This window comes from Mobula hypostoma, chromosome 27, assembly GCF_963921235.1.
Source record: "Mobula hypostoma chromosome 27, sMobHyp1.1, whole genome shotgun sequence".
Taxonomy (NCBI): domain Eukaryota; kingdom Metazoa; phylum Chordata; class Chondrichthyes; order Myliobatiformes; family Myliobatidae; genus Mobula; species Mobula hypostoma.
Genome location: NC_086123.1, coordinates 21,256,742 through 21,281,956, shown reverse-complemented (window position 1 = coordinate 21,281,956; position 25,215 = coordinate 21,256,742). Strand labels below are relative to the sequence as shown.

Below are 25,215 nucleotides of genomic sequence, written 5' to 3'. Positions count from 1 at the left end.
CGCTACAGTGCTTCCCACTGGTTCACAGCAGCCGGTGATGCCGTTCACAAGAACAGATATTTTCCAGCCATTCTTTGAGAACACGGGTTCCCAACCTTTTTCTGCACTATGGACCCCTACCATTAACCGAGGGGGTCTGTAGACCACAGGTTGGGAACCCCTGATTGAGAACTTCATTTATGTTAGAGAACTGTGTCAGAAGATACAATGGTTTCCACTTGTCAATCCATCACCTCCACAGCTTCAGTTTTCAGAGCTAGCTGCTGCTCCAACTCTGCAATCTGATTGGCCGAGCTCTCCTGGAGCTCATGGAATGCGGTCTGGAGGTGTTGAATCTCTTTCAGCAGTCGGATGATCTCTCGGTCTTTAGCAACCAAGGCTGTTTCCAGTCTCGAACCAGGGCACATCAAAACATTTGCTTGATCCTGGATAGGAAAAGAGAGAATCCTTTAGCACCTTACACAGTCGTTTCCTCAGACTTCATTGGAAAATCGCAGATCCAAACTAGAAGTAACTTTACACATCTTTCCTACCCACCCGGCCTCACAGATCACCTTCCAGCTAGCGTCCTTCCCCTCCCCGCACCCTTTTATCCTGGTGCCTTCCCCCCATCATTTTGGATCCTAAAGAAAGGCCCCGGCCTGAAACATCGAATGTTTATTCATTTCCGGAAATGCTGCCTGAGCTGCTGAGTTCCTCCAGCATTTTGTGCGTGTTGCTTTCGATTTCCAGTTCAGCGTCTACAGACTTTCTCGTGTTTTCGTTTCTCAAAGTTTAATTCCACTACTATGAAGGTGAATACTTATACAATGCAAGTTTATAGAGAAAAAAAATTGGATTTTTAAGTAAGTGAAATTAATGAAGAAACAACGTAGTGGGTTTATTGAATGTCAGGGTTAAGTTTAGAAACACCAGTCAAAGAATTTAATTGTTAAAGCAAACAGAAATGCATTGTGTTAGGTTATTCAGCACCAGAGAAAAAGGCTTCGTTTATTGAGAGTCAGCTTTGGCTTTTATTCCACAGTATGCTTTGATGTGAATGAAATGTGGTCATTGATACCAATCTGATACCACAGTCTATATTGCAAACATGATGTTTTAGAGTTTATACTGTAACTAAAATCAGCTTAGTTACAGGGCCATGCTAACTGGAATTTTAATGGCTATTTTTCCTTAGGAAGACGCAAAAACTTCAGGTCCAGCCATCGATTCTCGGGACATTTTATAAATACTACTTTGACTCAGTATTAACCTACAACCTCACGGCATGGTTCGCAGCAATGAGCACTGCCAACCTCAGCCCACCCAACAGAGTTGTCAGAATAAGCAGCAAGATCATTGGTCAGGAACAAGAATCTCTCAGCAGCATCCATAAGAGACGGACAATAAAGGACATCAACGAACAGTACAGGACATTACACATACACTTCACGTATACTACACTCTCTTGCCATCTGAACGCTGCTACAGGTCCCTGCCCATCAGCACCAGAAGAGCCTTATCCAGTTTTGTGCCTTCCTGCATCCACCTTCTCAACCCCCAATTTCCAGCTTCTTTCCAACTGCGATAAGACTGCTGAACGGATCCTGACCCAGATCTGGGCCGTACCCTAAGTATCCTCCAAATATCCGGACCTGCCTCTCGGTTTTTTTGCACTACCTTACTTTCCATTTTTCTATTTTCTATTTATGATTTATAATTTAAATTTTTAATATTTACTAATTTTTACTGTTTTTAACATTTTTAATATTTAATATTTGTAACCCAGGGAGCGGGAAGCGCAGAATCAAATATCGCTGTGATGATTGTACGTTCTAGTACCAATTGTTTGGCGACAATAAAGTATAAAGTATTTTGAATATATAGTATGCACAGCACCTTTGACAGTAAAAAGAGTCAGTTTTAGTATGTGTATTTGTATTTTAAATTCCCTGCATTAATTTCTAGTATTTATTATCCATTGTGAGTATTTTATCGTGTTTAACTATATATGCAGTGTGGTGTTGTGTATCTTAAGTTCTGTGATGTAGCCCTTACCACTGCACAAAGTTCCTCATGGAAAATAAAGCGAATTGAATTGAACATGTTACTCGCACTTTTTCCTCTTTTGGCCTGATGATGAATTCCAATAAAGCAGTCTACTTATAGCACATGTGCAGAGTTGCATTGGTTTTCAGTCGGATATTTAGTCTTGAAAAAAATACCACGGGCAAGTAACTTAAAGTCAAAGCACCATATTATTGCCTCAGCTTTTAAAAGACAGACCACTTTGTGGATCTGTGATAATGGAGAGCTTAACCACTATCGTGTACATTTCCTTTCCATGAGCTGCACCACGCCAGTTTTCCATTTCTCTGTAAATGTTTTGATAAAGCTTTGGTGATGATACAAAAATGCCTCAAAAATACCAAGCATTTAAATTTAGAACAACATCTTGCAAACATCACAAAAAAAGCAATGATACGTGACAAAGAGAAAAAAATCCAGCTGTAAAGCCTTAAACACATGGGAAGTTCAAAGACCCAACAAAAGAAAAAAGCTACTATTGTGTTTCAAATCACATTATTTAACTCAAATCAGATATATCAGATAACAAGTTCCAGCTTCTGACATCTACCATCAAACAGATTATCTGGAAGAACAGAACTGGCCTACAAGATCAAGCCTGAGACAGCATGACCAAGGTCATGCAGTTTTATCCGTGCTTCCTACAGTTGCCTCCTTCCCCACACCCCATTTTGTCATCTAATTGTTTCTTAAGTGATTTCTGGATTTCCATCTTTACTGCTGACCCACGATGATTTCCTACATCGGCCGCTTCCTCCCACACGGGTGGAAGCCCTAAATCTGCCACTTACCTGCCTGTAGGGTTTGAAGATTTCTAAATCTGCTATTTACCTGCTCGTAGGGTTTGAAGATTTCGGCAGTAGGCTGAGTTGTTGTGCAAACTATATACTTCAAACCACACCTCGCACCCCCCACCCCCCGGACACTCTTTTAAAATTTTTGTAAGCAGTATTGTACTGTATTATAGATTCTTTACACAGTTTTGTTTAGAATAGTTTTATTTTTCTGAAGCTAAACTTCCAATGTATGTGCGAGGAATAATTGACTCCTGGAGGATACCCACTCCAAGGACTCACGACCTCACATGACACTCCAACAAGTACCAACCTCTTTCGGTGAGCTAAAATTCTCTTTCATTCAGTATTCAAGTATCCCACTGCTTTAAAGTTTAATTATCAGTTCTGCCACAAGACACTCTGAAAGCCCTCCCAACCATTGAGCACATCTACAGGAAACGTTGCTGGAGATAAGCAGCAATCCACCATCAAAGATCCTCACCACCCAGGCCATGCTCTTTTCTCGCTGCTGCCATCAGGTAGAAGGTACAGAAGCCCCGGGACTCGCACCATGAGGCTCAAGAACAGTTGCTACCTCTCAACCACCAGGCTCTTGAACAAAAGAAGATAACTACACTCATTCTATTTCTGGTGTTCCCACAACTGACGGTCTAATTTTAAGTGCTCTTTATCTTGTTATTTCCTGCCCTCATTATTTCATGCTGTGTATTTATATTTGTATTCGCACAGTTTGTTGTTCATTGATCCAGTTTACAGTTACTGTTTTGTAGATTTGCTAAGTATGCCTGCAGGAAAAAGAGTCCCTGGTTGCATGTGGTGATAATAAATTTTACTTTGGCCTTTTGTGCTTTTCAAAAATTTATTTCCTCAAGTTGGGCAGTCGGGCAGCGTCTTCGTGTGCTCTGAATCCACACAGGCTGCTAGTCACCAATAATTCTCCTTCACTCCCAGATCCTTACCACTGCACCAATCCGTGGAGAACGACAGGCCAAATGAATGGAGCAATTCACAGACTGTTCCCGGAGACTCTCCACTTCCCTCTGAGCAGCTTCAGCCCTCTAAAACAGACAAAAATGTTAAAAACTGAATTCCAACATCACAGTTCGTCTGTGATTCTTCACTTCTCATTTTCGTGTTTATTCTGCTTGCTTATTGGCCTCAGTTATAAATTAATTCTGGACCAGAACTGAAAACAACCGTCTAGTACATAATTTGCAGTGGGCTTTGAACTATTGGATTTTATACTTTAGGAAAGTTCAAATAGAAGCTCAAATGCCTCTCTTGATGCGCTAATTATACACATTAAGGTGGAGTACCAGCTGAGGGTTCGGGGTACTTGAAAGATCAAAACCAAAGCACAAGCTTGTACATTGTATTGCAAACATTTATCATTTAGTAAGTGACAGTTAGATAAAAATTCACACTACCATCCATCAAATAGAAGATACTGCTGTGCAATATCATGATAAATGTAAATGAGCAAAGTTATTCAATTTGGTTCAATGTGGAAATCAAGAATTCAACTAAAGTATTTTATCAATGTGCATCCACGTATTTTACTTAATTGGGAACACGTAAATGTTACATCTCAGAGAAAGTTATCCAACTGGATTATTTAAAGTTCAAAGTACATTTATTATCAAAGAATATATAAATTATACAAGGTTGAGATTTTTTTTTGCTCATAGGTACACAAAGCAAGAAACCCGAAAGAACCCAATTAAACAAGAGGAAAAAAGATCAACATCCAACACGCAAGAGGAAGAAGAAAAATACAAATCATGCAAACAATTGAAGCGGACAACCCTAACCAAAAATTGAGTACTCCGATCCGAACCCTGGAGCAACCCAGAGTAGGCCCGAAGTCTTGATTATTCCTAACTACTTAGAATGCAGATGAGATTTAATCACCAGCTCCCAAGCTCTTCAGAACAGTTACCGGTTCTTTGAAGACGTTCAATTAAAGTTCTACTTCAGTCACAGTTCTGCTTACTAATTGCTATGTTGCAACCATTAGTATTAATGCTGCATACTTTTACTATAAGAGTGTCTCTCGCTGCGGGCCCACCCGCACAAAAGTAAAGCTTTAGCAATCTCAGCAAATCAAAATAACGCAACTGGAAGCCATACAGAGGTTCTCAGGATCCACTGAGATTTGGTGATCTTGGAGTACATAGTCATAGTCATACTTTATTAATCCCGGGGGAAATTGGTTTTCGTTACAGTTGCTCCATAAATAATAGAGTAATAGAACCATAAATAGTTAAATAGTAATATCTAAATTATGCCAGTAAATTATGAAATAAGTCCAGGACCAGTCTATTGGCTCAGGGTGTCTGACCCTCCAAGGGAGGAGTTGTAAAGTTTGATGGCCACAGGCAGGAATGACTTCCTATGACGCTCTGTGCTGCATCTCGGTGGAATGAGTCTCTGGCTGAATGTACTCCTGTGCCCACCCAGTACATTATGCAGTGGATGGGAGACATTGACCAAGATGGCATGCAACTTAGACAGCATCCTCTTTTCAGACACCACCGTCAGAGAGCCCAGTTCCATCCACACAACATCACTGGCCTTACGAATGAGTTTGTTGATTCTGTTGGTGTCTGCTACCCTCAGCCTGCTGCCCCAGTACACAACAGCAAACATGATCGCACTGGCCACCACAGACTCGTAGAACATCCTCAGCATCGTCCGGAAGATGTTAAAGGACCTCAGGAAATAGAGACGGCTCTGACCCCTCTTGTAGACAGCCTCAGTGTTCTTTGACCAGTCCAGTTTATTGTCAATTCGTATCCCCAGGTATTTGTAATCCTCCACCATGTCCACACTGACCCCCTGGATGGAAACAGGGGTCACCGGTACCTTAGCTCTTCTCAGGTCTACCACCTGCTCCTTAGTCTTTTTCACATTAAGCTGCAGATAATTCTGTTCATACCATGTGACAAAGTTTCCTACCATAGCCCTGTACTCAGCCTCATCTCCCTTGCTGATGCATCCAACTATGGCAGAGTCATCAGAAAACTTCTGAAGATGACAAGACTCTGTGCAGTAGTTGAAGTCCGAGGTGTAAATGGTGAAGAGAAAGGGATACAAGACAGTCCCCTGTGGAGCCCCAGTGCTGCTGATCACTCTGTCGGACACACAGTGTTGCAAGCACACGTACAGTGGTCTGCCAGTCAGGTAATCAAGAATCCATGATATCAGGAAAGCATCCACCTGCATCGCTGTCAGCTTCTCCCCCAGCAGAGCAGGGTGGATGGTGTTGAACGCACTAGAGAAGTCAAAAAACATGACCCTTACAGTGCTCGCTGGCTTGTCCAGGTGGGCGTAGACACGGTTCAGCAGGAAGATGATGGCATCCTCAACTCCTAGTCGGGGCTGGTAGGTGAACTGGAGGGGATCTAAGTGTGGCCTAACCATAGGTCGGAGCAGCTCCAGAACAAGTCTCTCCAGGGTCTTCATGATGTGGGAGGTCAATGCCACCGGTCTGTAGTCATTGAGGCCGCTGGGGCGCGGCATCTTCGGCACAGGGACGAGGCAGGACGTCTTCCACAATACAGGAACCCTCCGGAGCCTCAGGCTCAGGTTGAATACATGGCCAAGAACACATAGCTGAGGGGCACAGGCTTTGAGCACCCTGGTACTGACACCATCCGGTCCTGCAGCCTTGCTTGGGTTGAGACGTTTCAGCTGTCTTCTCACCTGTAGAGCTGTGAAGCCCACTGTGGTGGTTTCATGTGGGGCATAGGTATAGTCATGAGAGCAGGGTGGGGACTGTGTTAATAACACTACACATATTAGACAGTATTCTCTGCTTCCAGTCACCTCTCTGGGCAGGACTATATCAGGGGACTTCAGAGTCGAAAATTAAGGGATTTCACTGCGATGCCACACAGTGAAATCAGGGTTGCCAGAATTTCTAGGAGCTGAAGGTCAATCTCAAAGGCTGGAAATAGTTATTTTTTAAAAAAGTTTCTTCAAATATTTCTGCCAAACATTCTAGGTGTGTAAAACAAAACTGCTGAAGGTTGAAAAGATGGCATCAGGAGGGCAGACAGATAAATCAATGGGGGAGGCTGGAAAAGCAGGTTTTCTGGTGGGAGACAATTTGATGGAGCCTCCATGGATTTACATACAAACGGCTTGCATCCTACAAGTCAGACTGAAGAGCTTCCTGGAGCTCCCTGTCCAGCGAAAAGGGTTCCCCACCTTTTTATTTGTGTCATGGACCAATACCATTAAGCAAAGGGTCCACGAACCCCAGGCTGGGAACCCACATGGCACATTGCAGGCCGGAGGTACCCATAACAAATAACCTGTTGCTCGGAAAGCTGGTGGATGGGGTCTGATTAGGAGCAGTAAAAGGCAACTTTAATGGTATAAGCTCTGCAGCCACTAGTATCTGATAGCAACATAATTCAATATCCAGGAACATCTCAAGAGGCTTCCTGGCAGAATCTCAAAGTTAGGGCCTTAACAATTGAAGGGATGGTTGCCATAGATTGCATGCTTAAAGCGGAGGTGGATCAACAAATACCTGAATTGGAGGAGTATATGCGATCTAAGGACTGGAGACTGCTGGGGGGTGCGGGGGGGATATGGCGGTGGAGATATTATTCGAAATTGGTCAAGTTGACTCGTTGTTTAAATGGGAGCGACGCTAGTCAAAAGGGCACGAGGACGTTGGTTGAAATGGACGGGGAAAACTCGTGATACTGACAGGCTGGCCAGCTCAAGAGTATTCAGTCCCAAGCGTTGGAAAGTATCAGGTTGCTGGGAAAGAAAGGTGCTCATGGTGATGCTAGACATGTGGTCCAAAGCTCCTCAGGGCTAAAAACAAACCTGTCCGGTGTCACCAGCCACGTGCTTCCTGTGGGGAGACTGGTTGCTATGCAGGGGGAGACTGGTTGCTATGCAGGGGGTGTCTCTTTACCCTTAGTGGGACACTTCTGGTCGCAAATCCCTAAACTCCCTTCGCACCCCCTCCGCCCCCCGAGCATGGTATCCTAGACATCTCCTCAGTAGTGTAGTTTTACAGCTCCAGCCACACACTGGGGTTCGGCTCCTGCCGCTGTCTGGAAGGAATTTGTACGGTCTCCCCGTGACCACGTGGGTTTCCTCCCGCGTTCCAAAGGTGTACTGGTTAGGCCTGTCAAGTTGTGGGCATGCTACACTGGCACTGGGAGCGTGGAGACACTTGTGGGCTGCTGCCAGCACGCCCTCGGACTGCGTTGGTCACTGACACAAACAGCACGTTTTGATGTACGTGTGTCAAATAAAAGCCATCGGTTGTGATTTGTTGTTTTGCCACCAGATGGACCAGTTTTATGATGGATTCTAAAGCTCTTTTAGGGCTGTAGGTAAAATCGGGTCTTCAGTACAGAGCAGGGTATAATTTCATAAGAACAGCAACTTAACCTCATGTCAAGTTAATTGCCGATCACCATTTTCATTAGGGCCATTTCCAACAGTACAGAAATACTGCCGCTCTTTTCCACATCGTGCAGCAATACACAACATTGCAATCCCCTGATATTTATAACACCAGTTAGCAACTGTAAACATGCAAAACTAATGCATAAAGCTGCATTATGCAAATACCCACGAGATTTAATTAATCAATAAATTATACCATTTTATTTTGCAGAGTAACACACACACACGCACAAAACACTCTGGAGGAACTCAGCAGGTCAGGCAACATTGATGGAACGTTTCAAGTCAAGGTTATTGTCATTTAGCTACAGCATGTACTTGTATGCCATCAAATGAGACAACGTTCCTCCAAACCAGGGTGCAAAGCACCACAAAACACATAAGACACAATAACACACATAAAAGTTGCTGGTGAACACAGCAGGCCAGGCAGCATTTCTAGGAAGAGTATCTCTAGAGATGCTGCCTGGCCTGCTGCGTTCACCAACAATTTTTATGTGTGTTGCTTGAAATTCCAGCATCTGCAAATTTCCTCGTGTTTGCGTCTTTAAGACACAATAACTTGGGAAAGCAAAGACAAAATCTACAGATGAATTACGCATAGATAAACAAAGTAAAGTGCATAAATTAAATAATGTAGGATACAGAACAGATTAACCAGTGACACTTTGAATGCAATGCAGCAGGGAGTTCAGAAGCCTAATGGCCTGAGGGAAGGAACTGATTGCCACCCTAACAGTTCTTGTCTTTCTGCATCGGAGTCTCCTGCCTGAAGGTAGAAAGTCAAAGAGGATGCTGGATGGATGGGTGGGATCCTTGATAATACTAAGGGCCTTGCATACTCTGCGCTCCCGATTTCAGGTTGAGACCCTTCATCAGGGCTGTCTGACCTGCTGAGTTCCTCCAGTATTTTGTGTGTGCGTACACGTGTTACCTTGGATTTCCAGCATTTGCAGAATCTCTTGAATTTCTTAGGCGCATTCCTTTTAAAATAGAATCTTACATACTTGATATTTTTTTCTCTACAAACTGGATTCTGTTTCTTACCTGATTAGCTTTCTCTAAATTGGTCATGATCATCCCAACTTCATCTGCCCTAAAATAGATGCAAAACGTCAGTTTGACAGGAAACAACCTACAATCATGTGAAAAGGCTGTAAAATAGCAACTCATTACTTACTGCCGCAGTTGATTCACACCTACGATGCTACACTTTGCAATAGTGCTAGCCAGGCAAACGCTGATGCCAGGGCCACTGAAGTACCAGAAATTTTTAGGAAATGTAGTTCAGTTTCGAGGAACAATTCTTAATATGGTTAAATCAACTTGCATGTTGTTGTACATTTCGTGAGAATTGCAATTTAAAAACGTAATGTGCTATGCACCATTGGGAATTTCAATTGTATCAACAGTATGTTCTGAAGCACCTGGAATCGTGTTACAGTGTATATTAAGTCACATTGGTAACAGAGGAAAGCAGTGGTTTCACTTGTATTCTGCCTTCGATGACACTGCTCAACGTTAAATGAAGCTGCAGGTAGCTACGTCTGATACCTGGCATACTGTAAATCATAACAAAAATGAAAACACGGACATTCAGATCTCTGTTATTACTATAGATCTTTGACACATGCATACAAAATCAGCTGGTGTTACAACAAATAGAGAATTGATTCAAGTAGGAAATTGGCCCCCAATTCAATTTTCTTCTCCTGTTTATCTGATGGTCAAGTTGAATTACACATGAAAACCTATTCCATTATTCCCAAGCTCTTGGCAGATTTGATTCCGTGTAAAGTTTCCCCAAACGGAATGCATGTCCGATCCCCGTGCCTGGAGCTATCGAAATGTTCGGCCAGAATGAAACCAAGGAAACTGCTCCTGTTGGTTCTCATGAATAAAATGGCGGAGGCGTCTAAGTTTAAGAGAAACCGTAACAGCTCCTGTACTGCCAACCAAACATAGAACAAAAAGCGCCGTTAAAAAAACTTCACCTAATTACGTCATCATGGTTTGTTCTTCATCGAATTATGGTATTGCTTTGCACTGCTGGAACTATATGTTATAATTATGTGGTTCTGTCAGTGTTAGTCTTTGGTTTGTCCCGTTTTCTGTGATATCACTCCGGAGAAACATTGTATCATTTCTTAATGCATGTATGCATTTCTAAATGACAATAAAAGAGGACTGAGTGTTCTCCTAATCTCATCTAATGTCAGACCAGCCTCTTAAAGAGAACCCCAAATGAATATTGGTGGTCGCGAGTTACGCACGTTTCCAACCATTACATTACCCCACACCCTGACTGAGCACCATCAATAAACAAAAACAGCACTTAGAGAGCCTAAAAGGTGAGGTGGTTTCCCTTCTTAGTCAAGGTTATATATTTACTGAAACCCAGGGGGCCCAAGAATCTGAAAATGATTACTGATATTTGAACAGAGAAACAGGAAGTGTCAATGCCAGCATCAATGACGTCGTCAGTGAACAGGCAAGTTGCTACTTTTGGTATTTACTCAATGCAAACAGCTGGTGCTATATTTAAGGGCCGCACCCTACACTTTTGCCTGCTTCTTTCACAATGCCAATTACACTATTAGACCGCCAAAGTCGCGGGTTCAATTCCCGCCACTGTCCGTAAGGAGTTTGCACGTCCGCCCTGGGACTGCGTGGGTTTCCTCCGGGTGCTCCAGTTTCCCTTCCATGTTTCAAAGGCGTACGGGTTAGTAGGTTAGTTGGTCACATCGGGCCACGCAGGCCCGCTGGGCTGCACGCAGCCTACCTTCTTTCATCAGTCGGGCAGTGGTTAGCACAGCGCTTTCCGGGTTCAATTCCCACCTCTGCCTGTAAGGAGTTTTTAACATTTCCTCGTGACCCCGTGGGTTTCCCTCCGGGTGCTCCAGTTTCCTCTCACAGTCCAAAGACGTACCACGTCAGAGGTTAATTGCTCATTGTAAATTGTCCATGATTAGACTTGGATTAAATCGGGGGAGTGCTGGGCGATGCAGCTGGAAGGACTGGAAGGGGCTATTCTGTGCTGTAGCTCTATAATTAATACATAGATAGATAGATAAATAAATAAATAAAAGTTTCTTACCATGCTGCATCTCTAAAATAAAAATTAAAATTGCCTGCTTTCTGTGTATGCTTAAGATTTTAACAACCTATTTCTACCTATAATTTATCATATGTAAGAAAAACATTTAACTAAACAAGCCAACTACATTAGTTGTTTCACATTAGTTTGATAGTGTAAATTTTGCAGTTCCTAAACAGTTGATCAATTCACCTGAATTTGCTAAATGTCAAACTCAAGTACAGCACTTGGTAAAACCAATTGAGAAACATTCCTGATCTTTTGCAAATAACTGGATTTGTGCTAATCTTTTAAAAAGTTATTCTATTCTGCTCATGTTTTTGACTTGGGGCTGTGTTTATTTTCTGCTGCGAATAAATCCCAAGAAGCTTATTAGTTTTAGGAATCTTCATCAGAACTGTAAAGTGATGAAAGAGCTGCCAATGATCTACGAGCAATTACTGTGCAAATATTAACCAGTGCCCCCAAAGAGGGCCACAACCTTGTCGTAGGGTTTGGAGGCTTGTGTGCCTCAATGACTTGGAGAGCTACGTTGGCTGGAGTCAGGGATTTGTACTTTGGCTCTTGGTAGGGTCACCCATGCCAAACAGGTTAAAGGGTAGAGGCCAGACTAAGAGTGGTCCATCAGTCCTCCAGGTTTAAGGGGTTCAGCTCAGGGCCGGTCAAACGAAACTGTTACAGAAAGAGCAGCAGAGAATCCTTCTACATCTGAGTGCGACAGTGTTCCTGAGTCTCCACCCGGGACTTGCGTGACTGACCAAGAGGAAGCTACTGACATGATGAAGGAAGCCCAGAACACCACCAGAGATGGAGGACCTTCATTGCTGCCCTAAACGCCAGTGGCATAACGGGCAGTAAGTAAGTAATCAACCAGTGACCTGCTCAAGACCAACATCCACTCAGGTCAGTTCCAGAGGCAGACATCCCACCTCTCCCGGAAGTTCCGGGAGTCTCCCGCATATTGATAGTGGCTCACTGATGCCCGCAAATTATATACAATATCCCGGAAATCGATATATATATAGATAGAGATAGAGATAGAGATAGATAGAGAGAGATAGATAGAGAGAGAGAGAGAGAGAGATAGAGATGGGGAGGGGGAGGGGAGGGAGAGGGGAGGGAGAGGGGAGGGAGAGGGGAGGGAGAGGGGAGGGAGAGGGGAGGGAGGGGGGAGGGAGGGGGGAGGGAGGGGGGAGGGAGGGGGAGGGAAGGGGGAGGGAAGGGGAGGGAAGGGGGAGGGAGAGGGGAGGGAGAGGGGAGGGAGAGAGGAGGGAGAGAGGAGGGAGGGGAGGGAGGGGAGGGAGGGGAGGGAGAGGGGAGGGAGGGGAGGGAGAGGAGGGAGAGGAGGGGAGGGAGGGGAGGGAGGAGGAGAGGGAGGGAGAGGAGGAGAGGGGAGAGGTGGAGAGGGGAGGGGAGGGAGAGGAGGAGAGGAGAGGGGAGGGGGAGGGGGAGGGGGAGAGAGAAAGAGAGAGAGAGAGAACGCACACGCGCCATGGCAGAGTGCTCCAAAAAAAGAAATTATAAAACGAACGTCACCCCATACTACACTAAGGTGTACCCCTGCCTAATAGGGGTCAAAAATAATGACAGTGTTGCTCGCTGCACTGTTTGCAACAGTGACTTTTCTATTGCCCATGGTGGGTAAAGACTGTAAAAGACGTGTTGAGGTGAGTTTAACAGGTGTCATTCGTTCATTAGCATCGCTAACATTATTTAAACTAGCTGGCTGGCTGCTAAGGAGCTACTCTATTGCAGACATCCCACCTCTCCCGGAAGTTCCGGGAGTCTCCCGCAAATTGATGGTGCTACTTCCCTGAAATGAGTTTTTGCAGGGTGGGATGTCTGCTGAGGTATCTTGCCCGGTCTCTGACTGCACAAGCTCACGGCTGAAAGTGGTGAAGACTGAAAGATGCCTCCACAGGGAGATGATATAGAACCAGCAACAGTCTGCATGCAAACATTAACAACCATATAAGAATCTCAACACCATCCAGGATGTTTAAAACCCTGCTTGATTTCCACATTATTCCACCTTGATCCCAATTCTTTCCTGTGGTTTTTGGTGTGCCAATCAAGACTGGATATATATGTTGAATTTTGGGTGGACATTCTACCTTTGGAAGAACTGTAAAACCGGGATTCCCACTGCCAATGTAAGGAGTTTGTGCGATCTCCCTGTGACCGAGTGGGTTTCCTCCGGGTACTCTAGGTCTCTTCCCACAGTCCTGTGGCTAGGCAAGGGTTAAATCAGGAGATTGCTGGGTAGCGTGGGTTGAAAGGCCAACTCTGCCCTGTACCTCAATAAATAAGTAAACCAACAAACCGGTGCTTTCTTGCCATGTGCTACCTTCAGGATACACGGTGCTACTGGACAATCGGAAACTGGCAAGATCTTTCAGGAGTGCCACCATCGCAGGCGCCTGCCCCCAAGCTTTGTCCATTGAACAGAGCCCTTCACCAGGCCACACCTCCTGTCAGACATCCTGCTCTCTGGACCTTTGTCTTGGTCTCCGAATCAGGGCAAAACCTTCCCTCTCTCACCACCTGCAGCAACCCCTCCACGTGGCCAGCCCCAAACTAGAACCTGCCCCCTTTGCTCACTTTACTTCCACTTTTATTCTGAATGACCTTGACTTTGATGGAAGCTTTGAAGCCAACATCCTTTCTCCCAACCCCCACGTCGCCATGGTAAAGGCAGAAAACTCAATTATGATAAACTTACAAGTTAGTTTTACCGCTCTAACTTTATATCCTTCGGATTTTACCCTGTTTTGCATTTTTAAGAAGTTACTGACATACAGTAGAACCTTTGGGTGTATGGGATGTCCTGGGAGGGGTAGCCCTTCTGGTGAGGGGGCTTGTCACGTCCATTCACTCACCTTTGGTCCCCACCGGACACTCAGCTCTCACCTGTGGCTCCAAGTAGCTGTTTGAACGTGACGGCAACCACACCCCAGTACACTGCTTCAACCGGCGGGCTAAACCAGGTGAGAGCAGCAGGTGGGCCTCATATCCCCGTGAGATGGGGGACACGCCTGTCCTAGCATGTGAAGTCGGCTTTGGCGGACTGGGCGGATGAGATCTACTGTGAGATCCAACCGCCAGGAAGGCGGTTCTGCAACGCTCCGCGGAGAGTGGGGGGGCTCGGCAAGGTAGAGCAGGTGTGACGGGCGTCGACCGCAACCAAGGAAGACCCCAGTTTGTGACGCCTGTTCGTACCTATGGAGCCGGACTTCCAAGGTGGAGAGAGTGGAGCTGCCCAAGTTCAGCGGCTTCTCCACTTTAAACTCTCCCGAACAAGGTTTCCCGTCATCGTCGGACACGACGGACGACCACCACTGACACCAATTCCTACCCACAACTAGCAGTGGAAGCTTTGGTCAGGGAACTCAGCATAACTACTTAAGTGAGCCTGAACTTGAGGAAATAAACTGCCGCTACCCTGCACGTCCAGCCCCTTAATTCTGCAATGGAAAGCCAGACTTGTGTGCCCTGGATGTCAAAAAGCGGGAGTTCACTCCTGGTCAGTTTAACAGTTAAAAAACTAAACATCAAAAACAGAAAACACCAGTTATGCTTACACTATTTATAGCCGTGCTGCAACTGTTAATTAAAATATTTTATTTTACAGCCCAATTTCACACATTAGCATTTTCAGCCCCATTTGTTAATAGATGCTCATTAATTCTCTCCACTCGAGGATTAGGAGAACAATCTCCAGACCCAAACTAGTTCAGGAAGTTTGGACAATTTCCATTGTTCAGTAATTTCTAAATGCATCAGCAGCAGAAAACTAATACCTTGTGAAAGTGCAGCTACTTTCAAAGGACAGAAAACTTCCTGTATTTTCCTCCAGTCATCTTTCAACGGATGAGTTCATATACCCCGACATCTCTTACAATCCCCCGCCCACCTCAATATCGGCTTCTTTTTTCTACCATTCCTTTTTTCCCTTTCGTTTTACATACCATCTTTAGGCTACAAAGACAGCCTCTCATTCAATGTGTGATCTCATCTTCATTCCCCTGCTAGTCTTCCCACCCCTATCCTCCTACAACACGAAACTCGTGCGCTGGAAGTATATCTGCTTAAGGCAGTGCTTGCAGCACCTGCAGTTTTCTGTCCAATTAATTTCGCCCTGCAAAAGCTAAACTACAATGTTCCTGACGCAACCAGAAATAAAACATGCTGAGTGCGATCGCTTGTAGGCATGTGGGGTCAACATATTAAACGCCTTTTCTTCTTGTTCTGATCTAAACATTGCAGCAGTCAAACACAAAGATTATTAAACACAGAGTTCCCTCCTACTGATCCAACTGTGCTGCACAAGCAGGGTACTCCGATCAAACCTGGCCACACCACCACAGAGCTTCATACATTGCTACGTACCTCTATTCGTTGACCAGCTAGTAGAGAGCATAGAACATAGAACAGTTTGGCACAGAAACAGGCCACTCGGCCCACAATGTGGTGCTGAACCAGCTAAAAAGCCAATCAAAAGCCCCCAGACCCCAATAGATAGATAGATAGATATACTTTATTAATCCCGAGGGAAATTTGGAAATCCCTCCTACATACACAATGTCTGTATCCCTCCAGCTTCCATGTGCCTATCTAAACGTCTCTTAAAGACCTCTAATGTATTTGCCTCTACCACCATACCAGGCAGCACATTCCAGGCAAAGACTTTTAATATGATATGCTGGCCAGTCCTGTAATTGGGCGACAGAGCTGCAGCACTGACTTCCGATTATTGAAAGCACCACTGACCTGTTGTTTCTGTTAAATCTGATATCCCAATAGACTGTATTTTATTAAAATAATAAGTGACATTTAATTATAACGCACAGAATGTCGCGTCCTGAGCTTAGCTGCTAATTTCCAATCAGCTCCTTAATTAGAACAGGTAATTTGCTGAGGGCAAAAAGAAAATACAGCTCAAAATTGCCCAAGTAGTTTTGTACATTGGGTTCCTCGGCCTCCGCTCACCACACCAGTCTTACCCCTGCTCTATAGGATGGGCAGCAGATGCACATCGAAGGTGATCAGGTCCTCGTTGAACTAAGTTTTGTTTCTCCCACTTTTGTTTTCATTTTGTTACTTGCAATGCAACTCCCTCTTGGCCTCCACCGAAAATGTATGTACGACGATGCTAACTGGGTAGCACATCATTTAGACGGATATAGGATTTGTCACAGGAAATGACACTGCAATAAATCTTGAATGTATGTCACACCTATTGCCAGCATTCATTCAGTCATGTAGCTTTCATAGTTACTGTTACAATAATGTGAATAAGATCAGGCTTTGCAGTCCCTACCTCTCAAAAATGATCTAGTTAACCTTCTATTTCACTTTCCAACTCTAAGCCCACATCAACTGGTTCTACTTGAATCCAAATATCCATTGGTCTCAAATCTTAAAACACACTCGGAGACTGAGCATGCACAGGATCCTGGGATTTAAATTCCCAAGGATTCACAACCTTTCCCATTTCAATCCTAAGCCATTTTGAGACTAGTCATCCCCGGCTCCTGGGTCTCCAGATGGGAAAACAGCCCCTCAAACCCTACCTTAAGAGGCTGACAAGAATTTAAATGGAGTAACGAAATCCATTTAGTTCACTCAATAAAAGAACTCCAGGCCATTAAACTACGGAGAATAAACTTGGTGAACTTTTGTAACCACGGGCAAATCTCCACCTAAGTTAGGATACCAACAGTGAACACAGTACAGCATAGCACATTAATTTCACAACAGATTCTAAGTGGCCATTTCAGCTATAGTAACATTCATTAGTGTTCTGTAATGGCTCAGAGAGCAACCCAAAAATTGGGTGTGAACTGTTTTATGAATTCTCTATTTTTGCCGATTTTTAAATAGACTGCTATTAATATTTTCTCTTGGATTGATATAAGTATAACATTAATACTGCTAATATATATTGTTTGTTAACAACACATAATTCGACGGTGGATACTGGGGAAGTAACCACCCCATAAAGAAATGATTCTGAACATCCAGCCAAAAGGTGGTAAATCACAGGGCTCATTAACTGCAGCTAAAGTAACAACATTTTCCTGTAGGTCACCTACCTACAGGAAAGATTCAAACAAGGTTGAAAGAGTAGAGAGAAAATTCACAAGGTTGCCACTGGGTCTGGAGGACCTGAGTTATAAGGAAAGATTGAATTGTTTAGGACTGTATTCTTCAGAATGTAGAAGACTGAGGGGAGATTTGATAGAGGTATACAAAATTATGAGGGGTATAGATAGAGTAAACGCAAGCAGGCTTTTCCCACTGAGATTGGGTGGGACTACAACCAGAGGTCATGGGTTAAGGGTGAAAGGTGAGAAGTTTAAGGGGAGCATGAAGGGAAACTTCGTCACTCCGAGGGTTGTGAGAGTGTGGAACGAGCTGCCAGCACTAGTGGTGCACGTGAGTTTGATTTTAAAGTTTAAGCGAAGTGTGGATAGGTACATGGACAGCAGAGGTATGGAGGACTATGGTCCTGGTGTGGGTCGATGGGAGTAGGCTGTCCAAATGGTTTCGGCATGGACTAGATGGGCCAAAGGGCCTGTTTCTGTGCTGGGGTTCTCTATGACTCTAATCACTATGAGGTTTTAGCCAGAAGGGCATGCTTCTAGACGAAGGGAAGATGAAAACTAGCAGTGGGCTATTCCGCTGCGGAGCACCATCGTGGCTTTACGAGGGAAGGGGTTGGGATCTGGCTCCCGTGCTGTGCCTCTGTTTAAAGGCAGCAGGCTCGCCTTGGAACGACTTATGTGATTACAGAAACATGTGATTCTGGCTTTTGCAATTAAGAGGGTTCATCCCACTTCCTTTTCTCTGGTCCGTGTAAACATTCTGTATCGGACTGCTGGTGGTTATTTAAAGCAGCTGCACATCTTTGGCAAACAGGGAGTTGCTTATAAAATGTCAATTGGAATTAAAAAGAGTCAAACTTTCAAAGTAAATTGAGGAAGACAAAATTGTGAAAGTAAAAAAGGAATTAAAAAGGGACCACAGTTTTTTGACTGAATGAATTATTTGGGATCTTTTTTTAAATCCCCATGGGCTTCTTTTAACCTTCACACTGGTCAGAACACATATAGTGACATCAATGATCCAACACTACTGAAATAACAAGACTCAGCAATAATGCTATTTCGTGTCAGATGTAACCTAAATAATAAGTGGTTTAATAAAGAAAGTTGCTACTTGGGACAAGTTTCACCGGCTCATGTTTAAAAATAAACCTACAGAAAAAAAATGTTGACTGAATGCCAAAATGTATTTTTATAGCATGAGAGCGTCTGACTTCTGAGGCAGGGTCATTTAATAAACACAGTCCCGAGGACAGCTTGCACTGGAAGGCAGGCCACTATCAACCTCATGCCCACCCAACACAGTATCGTTCACGTAATCTGTCCGACATCAAGACATTAATAAAAGGCTATATTGTCAGACATTAAGGTAAAGATCCATACTGATAGAATTGCGTACAGATGCAGAAAGCTGCTGAGTGTGACATGAGAGACGCAAATCATAATTCATGTTGGCCATCATGTCACAGCACAGTCAAACAACCTCCAGGCAGCTGTTTCCAGTGTGAATGGTATACCTCAGTTTTTTTACGAAACGAACTAATCGCCAAAAAATAGAGTTTGAGCCCCAGATCAGAGCTGAACTCATTTAGCTAAGTTCCCACCATATCCAATGTCACCCACGAGGGACCTGAGGAATTCTGACTGATGCCACTCAGAGAGCCAAACGGAGCGGACGCCCTGCAGGTACAATGGGGCAAAAGGAAGTGCAAACTTAAGCAAGCAAATGCCAAATACACTGTGAGCAGCAGCCATTACCTTTGCTCATGCGATTCTGGACCAAAGTAGCACAAAGCCCCCGAAGCAATCAATACCTGGGCAGCCTTTCCCTCCCTCCAGAGTGAAGACCTGAGGTAACAGTGCAATTTGCATACCAATAGCATGTCAAAGAACGTTATCTCCCATTTATCAAAGTTTGACAAGTATAAGGTTGCTCGTCGTCGAACTATCTTGACCCTTCCCTCCTCATGGATGTGAGTTGAACCAATGGCTGTATTGTTCTACGATTACATGAACTACTCAACGTTCCTGGAAGTTGATTTATATGGGAAAGAGAGGAGCCTTGTATAACTTTTAATAATGCAATATTAACATTGTGCTTGGCTGATTAAATTAATAATTCTTCTCCTGAAGCCACTATTGGGTGAAATATTCCTCAATTCCTCTCGGAGCGAGCACACTTTAGGAAGGAAAGATTGCGCGAGTTGCGATTACTTACTTCACTGCTGCCTCTTCATCATATTTACACTTCAGGTCCAGGAGCTCTGTTTGTGTTGTCTTCAAAGCTGAACAGTAGATAAATAAAGCAAAATGATGATAAAGAATCACATGACTTAAATCTGCAATTACTGTCATACAGAAAGCTGCATAGTTCGTTTCATTAGATGCCTCTACATACTTAAAGGGGCTGGATATATTGTCTGCTGTGGCATCAGATTTAGACTGCATGGTAACACACACACACACACACACACACACACACACACACACACAAAATACTGGGGGAACTCAGCAGGCCAGGCAGAATCTACAGGAAAGAGTAAATAGTCGACATTTCGGGCCGAGACCCTTCAGCAGGACTGGAAAAAAAAGAGATGAGAAGTCAGAGTAAGAAGGTGGGGGAGGAAGTACAAGGTGGTAGGTGATGGGTGAAACAGAAAGGGAGGTGAAGAGCTGGAAATTCGATAGGTGAAAGAGATTAAAGGGCTGGGGAAGGGGGAATCTGATAGAAGAGGATAGAAGGCCAGGAAAGAAAGAAAAAGGGGGAGGAGCCCCAGAGGGAGGTGATGGGCAGCTGCAGAGATAAGGTGAGAGAGGGAAATGGGAATGGGGAATGGGGAATGGGGAATGGGGAATGGCGAAGGCGGGGGGACGATTACCGGAAGTTTGAGAAATCGATGATCATGCCATCAGGTTGGAGGTTAGATTGCACAGTTGTATGCTGCAGTACAACAGCAATAGCCACACTTTGTAGCATATAATTTGGCAATGATTTTTAAAATATTTAACCATTGTAAACGACAGAAAAATTGTAGCTGCATGGGATGACTCAAATATTCTACAGAGAGCAGACTGTAGAAACGGTGGGATAACTATTGCAAGATGCTGCATCAGAGGCCAACACATGCAATTGTTGCAAATAGTCTGACAGCCAGCAGTCAATAGAAATGGTAGGATAAATTTTGCATGAAGATGCTTGAATATGATGGAGTTGGGGGTGAATACTGCACTGTGGAGAGCTGCAAACAGAGTGAGTGAGGTCAGTAGGACACTGCAGCAGAAACATGAGTTGGAACTGCTGGGCAGAAGTTGTACAAGAAGTTGGCGAGGTCGCGCCCAGAGAAACGTGCAGAGTTTTGGTTATACTGTTGTTATAGGAAAGTTGTCAATCAGCTAGAAAGCATGCAAAGGTTTGCAAGAGTGTTGCCAAAACTTGAGGGCTTGAGTTGTTGGGAGAGGTGGATCGGGTTAGCACATTATTTCTTGGTGTGTAGGATACTGAGGGGTGACTTTATAGAGAAGTGCAAAACCATGAGGGACACAAAGTGAATGGACAGTCATCTTCCAGAGAAAGGGAATTCAAAACCTCGAGGATATAGGCTGAAGAGAGAGGAAAGATTTCAAAGGGACCCAAGGATCGAATTCTTCAAGCCGAGAGTGGTGCAGATATGGAACGCAGTGCTAGAGAGAAGCACAGTAACATTTAAAAGATACTCACACAGGTACCTGAATAGGAAAGGTTTAGAGCAGGGATTTCCCAATTTTTTTTTATGACATGGACCAATACCATTAAGCAAGGTTGGTCAAATGCAGACAAGTGGGGCTAGCTTAGTTGTGGATCTTGGATGGCATTGACAAGTTGTGTTGAAGGCCTGTTTCCATGGTGTATCTATGAATAGGGAAACAGCTGTTACTTACAAAATCCTTTGGGACAGACGATGACTGGCTTCCAGTCAGGTTCTAAAGTGAATGGTAAGATGAGTCCGGAAACTGAAGACCCCTTCAGTGATGAGGCAGGTGGACTATCTATGAAGTGCTCCTCCCATTAAAATTTATTCCTGATTTCTGTGTGCTCCTGCCATCCTCTTTCTCCTCCTCCACCTTGAACAGTCATGGGCCAAGGCCTCTGATGAAGCAGGGACGGGTATTCAAAAAGGCTTCGAGAACAACTTTGAATCACCCTATCTGCTTGGCAATCTCTTTCCATGACAGTGATCAGAATAGTATGTCTGAAACTAGGTGTGTGAATGCTGTGCTCTGCCAATGGACTCTGGGACCATCATTAGGGTCCCACTGCTGGGGATGCTGACTTGGGCGAGAGTGCTAACTCTGGCTCACTTTTCCTTCCACTGACATGAGAATTCTGCAGCGACTGCGTTGGTGGCATCTTGCCAGTGCCTTGAGGAACCTGCTGCAAGTATGTAGAAGAGCAAGAATCAATGCTGGCAAGTGTTACTTCACCTCTGAGGTCTTGACCTTCAAGCACACTTTTCCCTCATCCAATCAAAGGCAGAGATGACACACTGCTATTCACCACCACCTTCTTCTTCATCATCTGCCACCCAAATTGCCTACCTGAGATAGTCCCATTTGGCCATGTTTGGCCCAGATCTCTCTAAAGCATTTCCATTTACATACCTCTCTTTTAAATATTGTAACTTGTACCCAACTTCACAGCTCATTCCACATTGCCATCACCTTCTGTATTATGAGAAAGTTGACCCTTAAATCCCCCTTAAATCTTTTCCCTTTCTCCCTGTATCCATGCCTTCCAGTTTTAAAACCCTCCCCATCCTGGGAAGATGGACCATTTACCTAATCTAAGCCCCTCATGATTTTTACCTTCTATAACTTCATCGTCCAATACTCCCACGAGAAAAAACACTGTAACACGATTCTGAATCTTTTCCATGGCGGTCCAGCTTAAAGACATCCTTCCAGACATGCACACAATATTTTAGGTGCAGTCTCACCAACTTCAACATGAAGTTCCATACTCAATGTCCTGACTCATGATGTCCAATGCCTTCTTCAGAGCCCCAACTACCCAAGTTATTTTCAGGGAATGATGGATCAATCCCCATAGGTTTTAACTGATCTACAACAACTTCGAAGTCTCTGCTGTTTACAATACAAGCTGTGCCCTAGTTTTATTTAATAAAATGCAATACTTTGCACTTGCTAAGCCTTGCTGGAAGGGATCTCCTGAGACATGTTTCCCACGGTCCTACCATGAACCGTTACTGTTGGCGGGCTATCTTGTACAGTAGGGGGAGGTCAGTATGGGGCCTTGGCCTTGCAGATGTTGAGTGCAGCAAAGCCCATCTTCCCACATGCCTCACTCAATGAGACAATGACAGCCTGAAGCTCAACTTTCCAGCACTTGCAAACACAAGCACTGACTGCAAGCTGCAGTTTGTCCAGTGAGGCTGGTGTTGGAAATCAGTTTTTTTAAATAATACTTTTTATAAGGTTTGTACTGTTAACACATTCATTGGCAGAAAGCAGTACAGCAGCTAAACCAACCATTTATCACCTTTCTCATTTTTCATTGGCTAGGTATTAGCACATTACCCATGTGATATAAATGGTTTAATTATGTAGCCTATTATCTAGTTTTACTCCTATCTAAGGAATTTTCCTTATCTTATCTATAAAAGTAATGGATTTTTCAGAGCCATCATCCTTTTCTGCTTGCTTCTTTTATTCTTTTCGTCTCTCAGGTCTTTAGTTTGCTTCATATTTGTATATTTGTTTGTATTCTAAAGTAAACTATCATTGGGATTAAGACTGCTCGTCATTCTTGACTCCCAGAAGAACCCTAAGGATCAGAAAGTAAACAGAGATCCAAGAGAGTACTGAGGTCCTTGTGGGAAGCTACTATCAGCCGATTAACTTCTCCATTAGTTCTGAGAATTGGCTCCAATCCCACAGGGCTCTTGTTGGAGATGAGGTGCAGCATTGCTAAAGAAAATTCAAAAAGAAGTGTCTGTTGTGGGAAATTCTGAGACTCTACTGTGGTGATAAGGCCACAATCAGGTTGGAGAAGCAACGTCCTATGTTTCAAATGGGTAACCTTCAACCTGATGGCATGAACATCGACTTCTCGAACTTCCAGTAATGCCCCCCCCTTCACCATTCCCTCTCTCAGCTTATCTCCTTATCTGCCCATCACCTCCCTCTAGTGCTCCTCCCCTTTCTCTTTATTCCATGGTCTTCTGTCCTCTCCTATCGGATTCCCTCTTCTCCAGCCCTTTATCTCTTTCACCAATCCACTTACCAGTGCTTTACTTCACCCCTCCCCCTCTCCTGGTTTCACCTACCACCTTGTACCTCTTCCTCCCCTCCTCTCTTCTTACTCAGACTTCTCATCTCTTTTTCCAGTCCTGATGAAGGGTCTTGACCTGAAACGTCAACTGTTCACTCTTTTCCGCAGATGCTGTCTAGCTCATTGAGTTCCTCCAGCATTTTGTGTGTATTACTTTGACTTCTAGCATCTGCAGATTTTCTCTTGTTGGAAATTCTAAGATGACCTCTTTTGTGAAGAGAGCTCCACAACCCCTTCCAGTTAATTGAATCAACAGCTTCAGTGACATTTAAAACAAAAATACCCTGTATGTTTTAAACACGAGAGATTCTGCAGATGCTGAAAAATCCTGAGCAACACACACAAAATGCTGGAGGAACTCAGCATGTCAGGCAGCGTCGAAGGAAATGAATAAACAGTCAATGTTTTGGGCCGAGACCCTTCATCCAGACCAGAAAGGAAGGGGGAAGATGCCAGGATAAGAAGATGGGAGGAGAGGGAGGTGGAGAAGCTGGAAGGTGATAGGAGAAGCCAGGTGAAGAAAGAAGCTGGGAGGTGATAGGTGGAGATGAAGGAATCTGACAGGAGAGGAGAGTAGACCATGGGAGAAAGGGAAGGAGGGGGGCCACCAGCGGAGGTAAGAAGCAGGTAAGGAGAAAATGCAATTGAAGAGGGAAAGGGGAGGGGGAAAAATTACCAAGTGTTGGAGAAATCGATGTACGTTGCTTGATGCTGCTCCCTACGTTTCTCCTAGAATTACTACAATGTGAGCATTATGCCGCTGTGCCTCCAGATCAGGGGGTTCCCAACCTTTCTCATGCCATGAAGCCTTACCATTAACCGAGGGGTTCATGGACCCCAAGTTGGGAGCCCCTGCTCTAGACGGTCAGAATCTACACTACGTTTCCAAGAGCATCTACTCCATCACCAGGATGTGGCGGCTACGGGGACTTTGATAATCACTCACCTTGTTGCAGTGATGCCTCTTTGATAATCGCTTCCCTTGCGGCAGTGATGCCTCTTATAGAGATGCATCTCTGAGGTCTCCTGGTTCATCCTCGCCTTCCCAAACATGAGACTGCATTGGTGATTGAAAAGCTCTTCACTACACTATCTCAAATTAAAACTGTGGGATAATAATGCAAAGGAGCAGATTATGGAACAAGTGATGCAAGTTTGGAGACAGCTGCATTTGGAAATGGCGTATTTAATATTGCACCACAGTGGAGCGATCAATATGTATCTGGTCAGGGGAAAATATGGAACTTTGGGTAATTAATTTGCATATGAACTGTGGATAATTGTCAAACAGGAGCAGACAGTTGCATATGGAATTGCCACTGCAGATTCTTGCCAATGGATCTAGCCACGTAAATAATTGCACTGCAGCAGATAATGGCA

The 25,215-nt window shown here is 44.2% G+C and overlaps 1 protein-coding gene across 8 annotated transcripts in view; it reads right to left on the bottom strand.

The window, feature by feature from the left end:
* The window catches only part of cux2b (cut-like homeobox 2b), a 351,466-nt gene that overhangs the window by 52,048 nt on the left and 274,203 nt on the right, over window positions 1-25,215 (bottom strand). For all 8 annotated transcript variants that reach the window (XM_063034539.1, XM_063034536.1, XM_063034537.1 and 5 more), the window contains 4 exons: window positions 19,726-19,792; window positions 9,351-9,399; window positions 3,824-3,922; window positions 234-425 (listed from right to left, as the gene is read on the bottom strand). In XM_063034539.1, coding sequence (XP_062890609.1) covers window positions 234-425; window positions 3,824-3,922; window positions 9,351-9,399; window positions 19,726-19,792 — 407 coding nt within the window. The remainder of the gene's footprint in view (window positions 1-233; window positions 426-3,823; window positions 3,923-9,350; window positions 9,400-19,725; window positions 19,793-25,215) is intronic.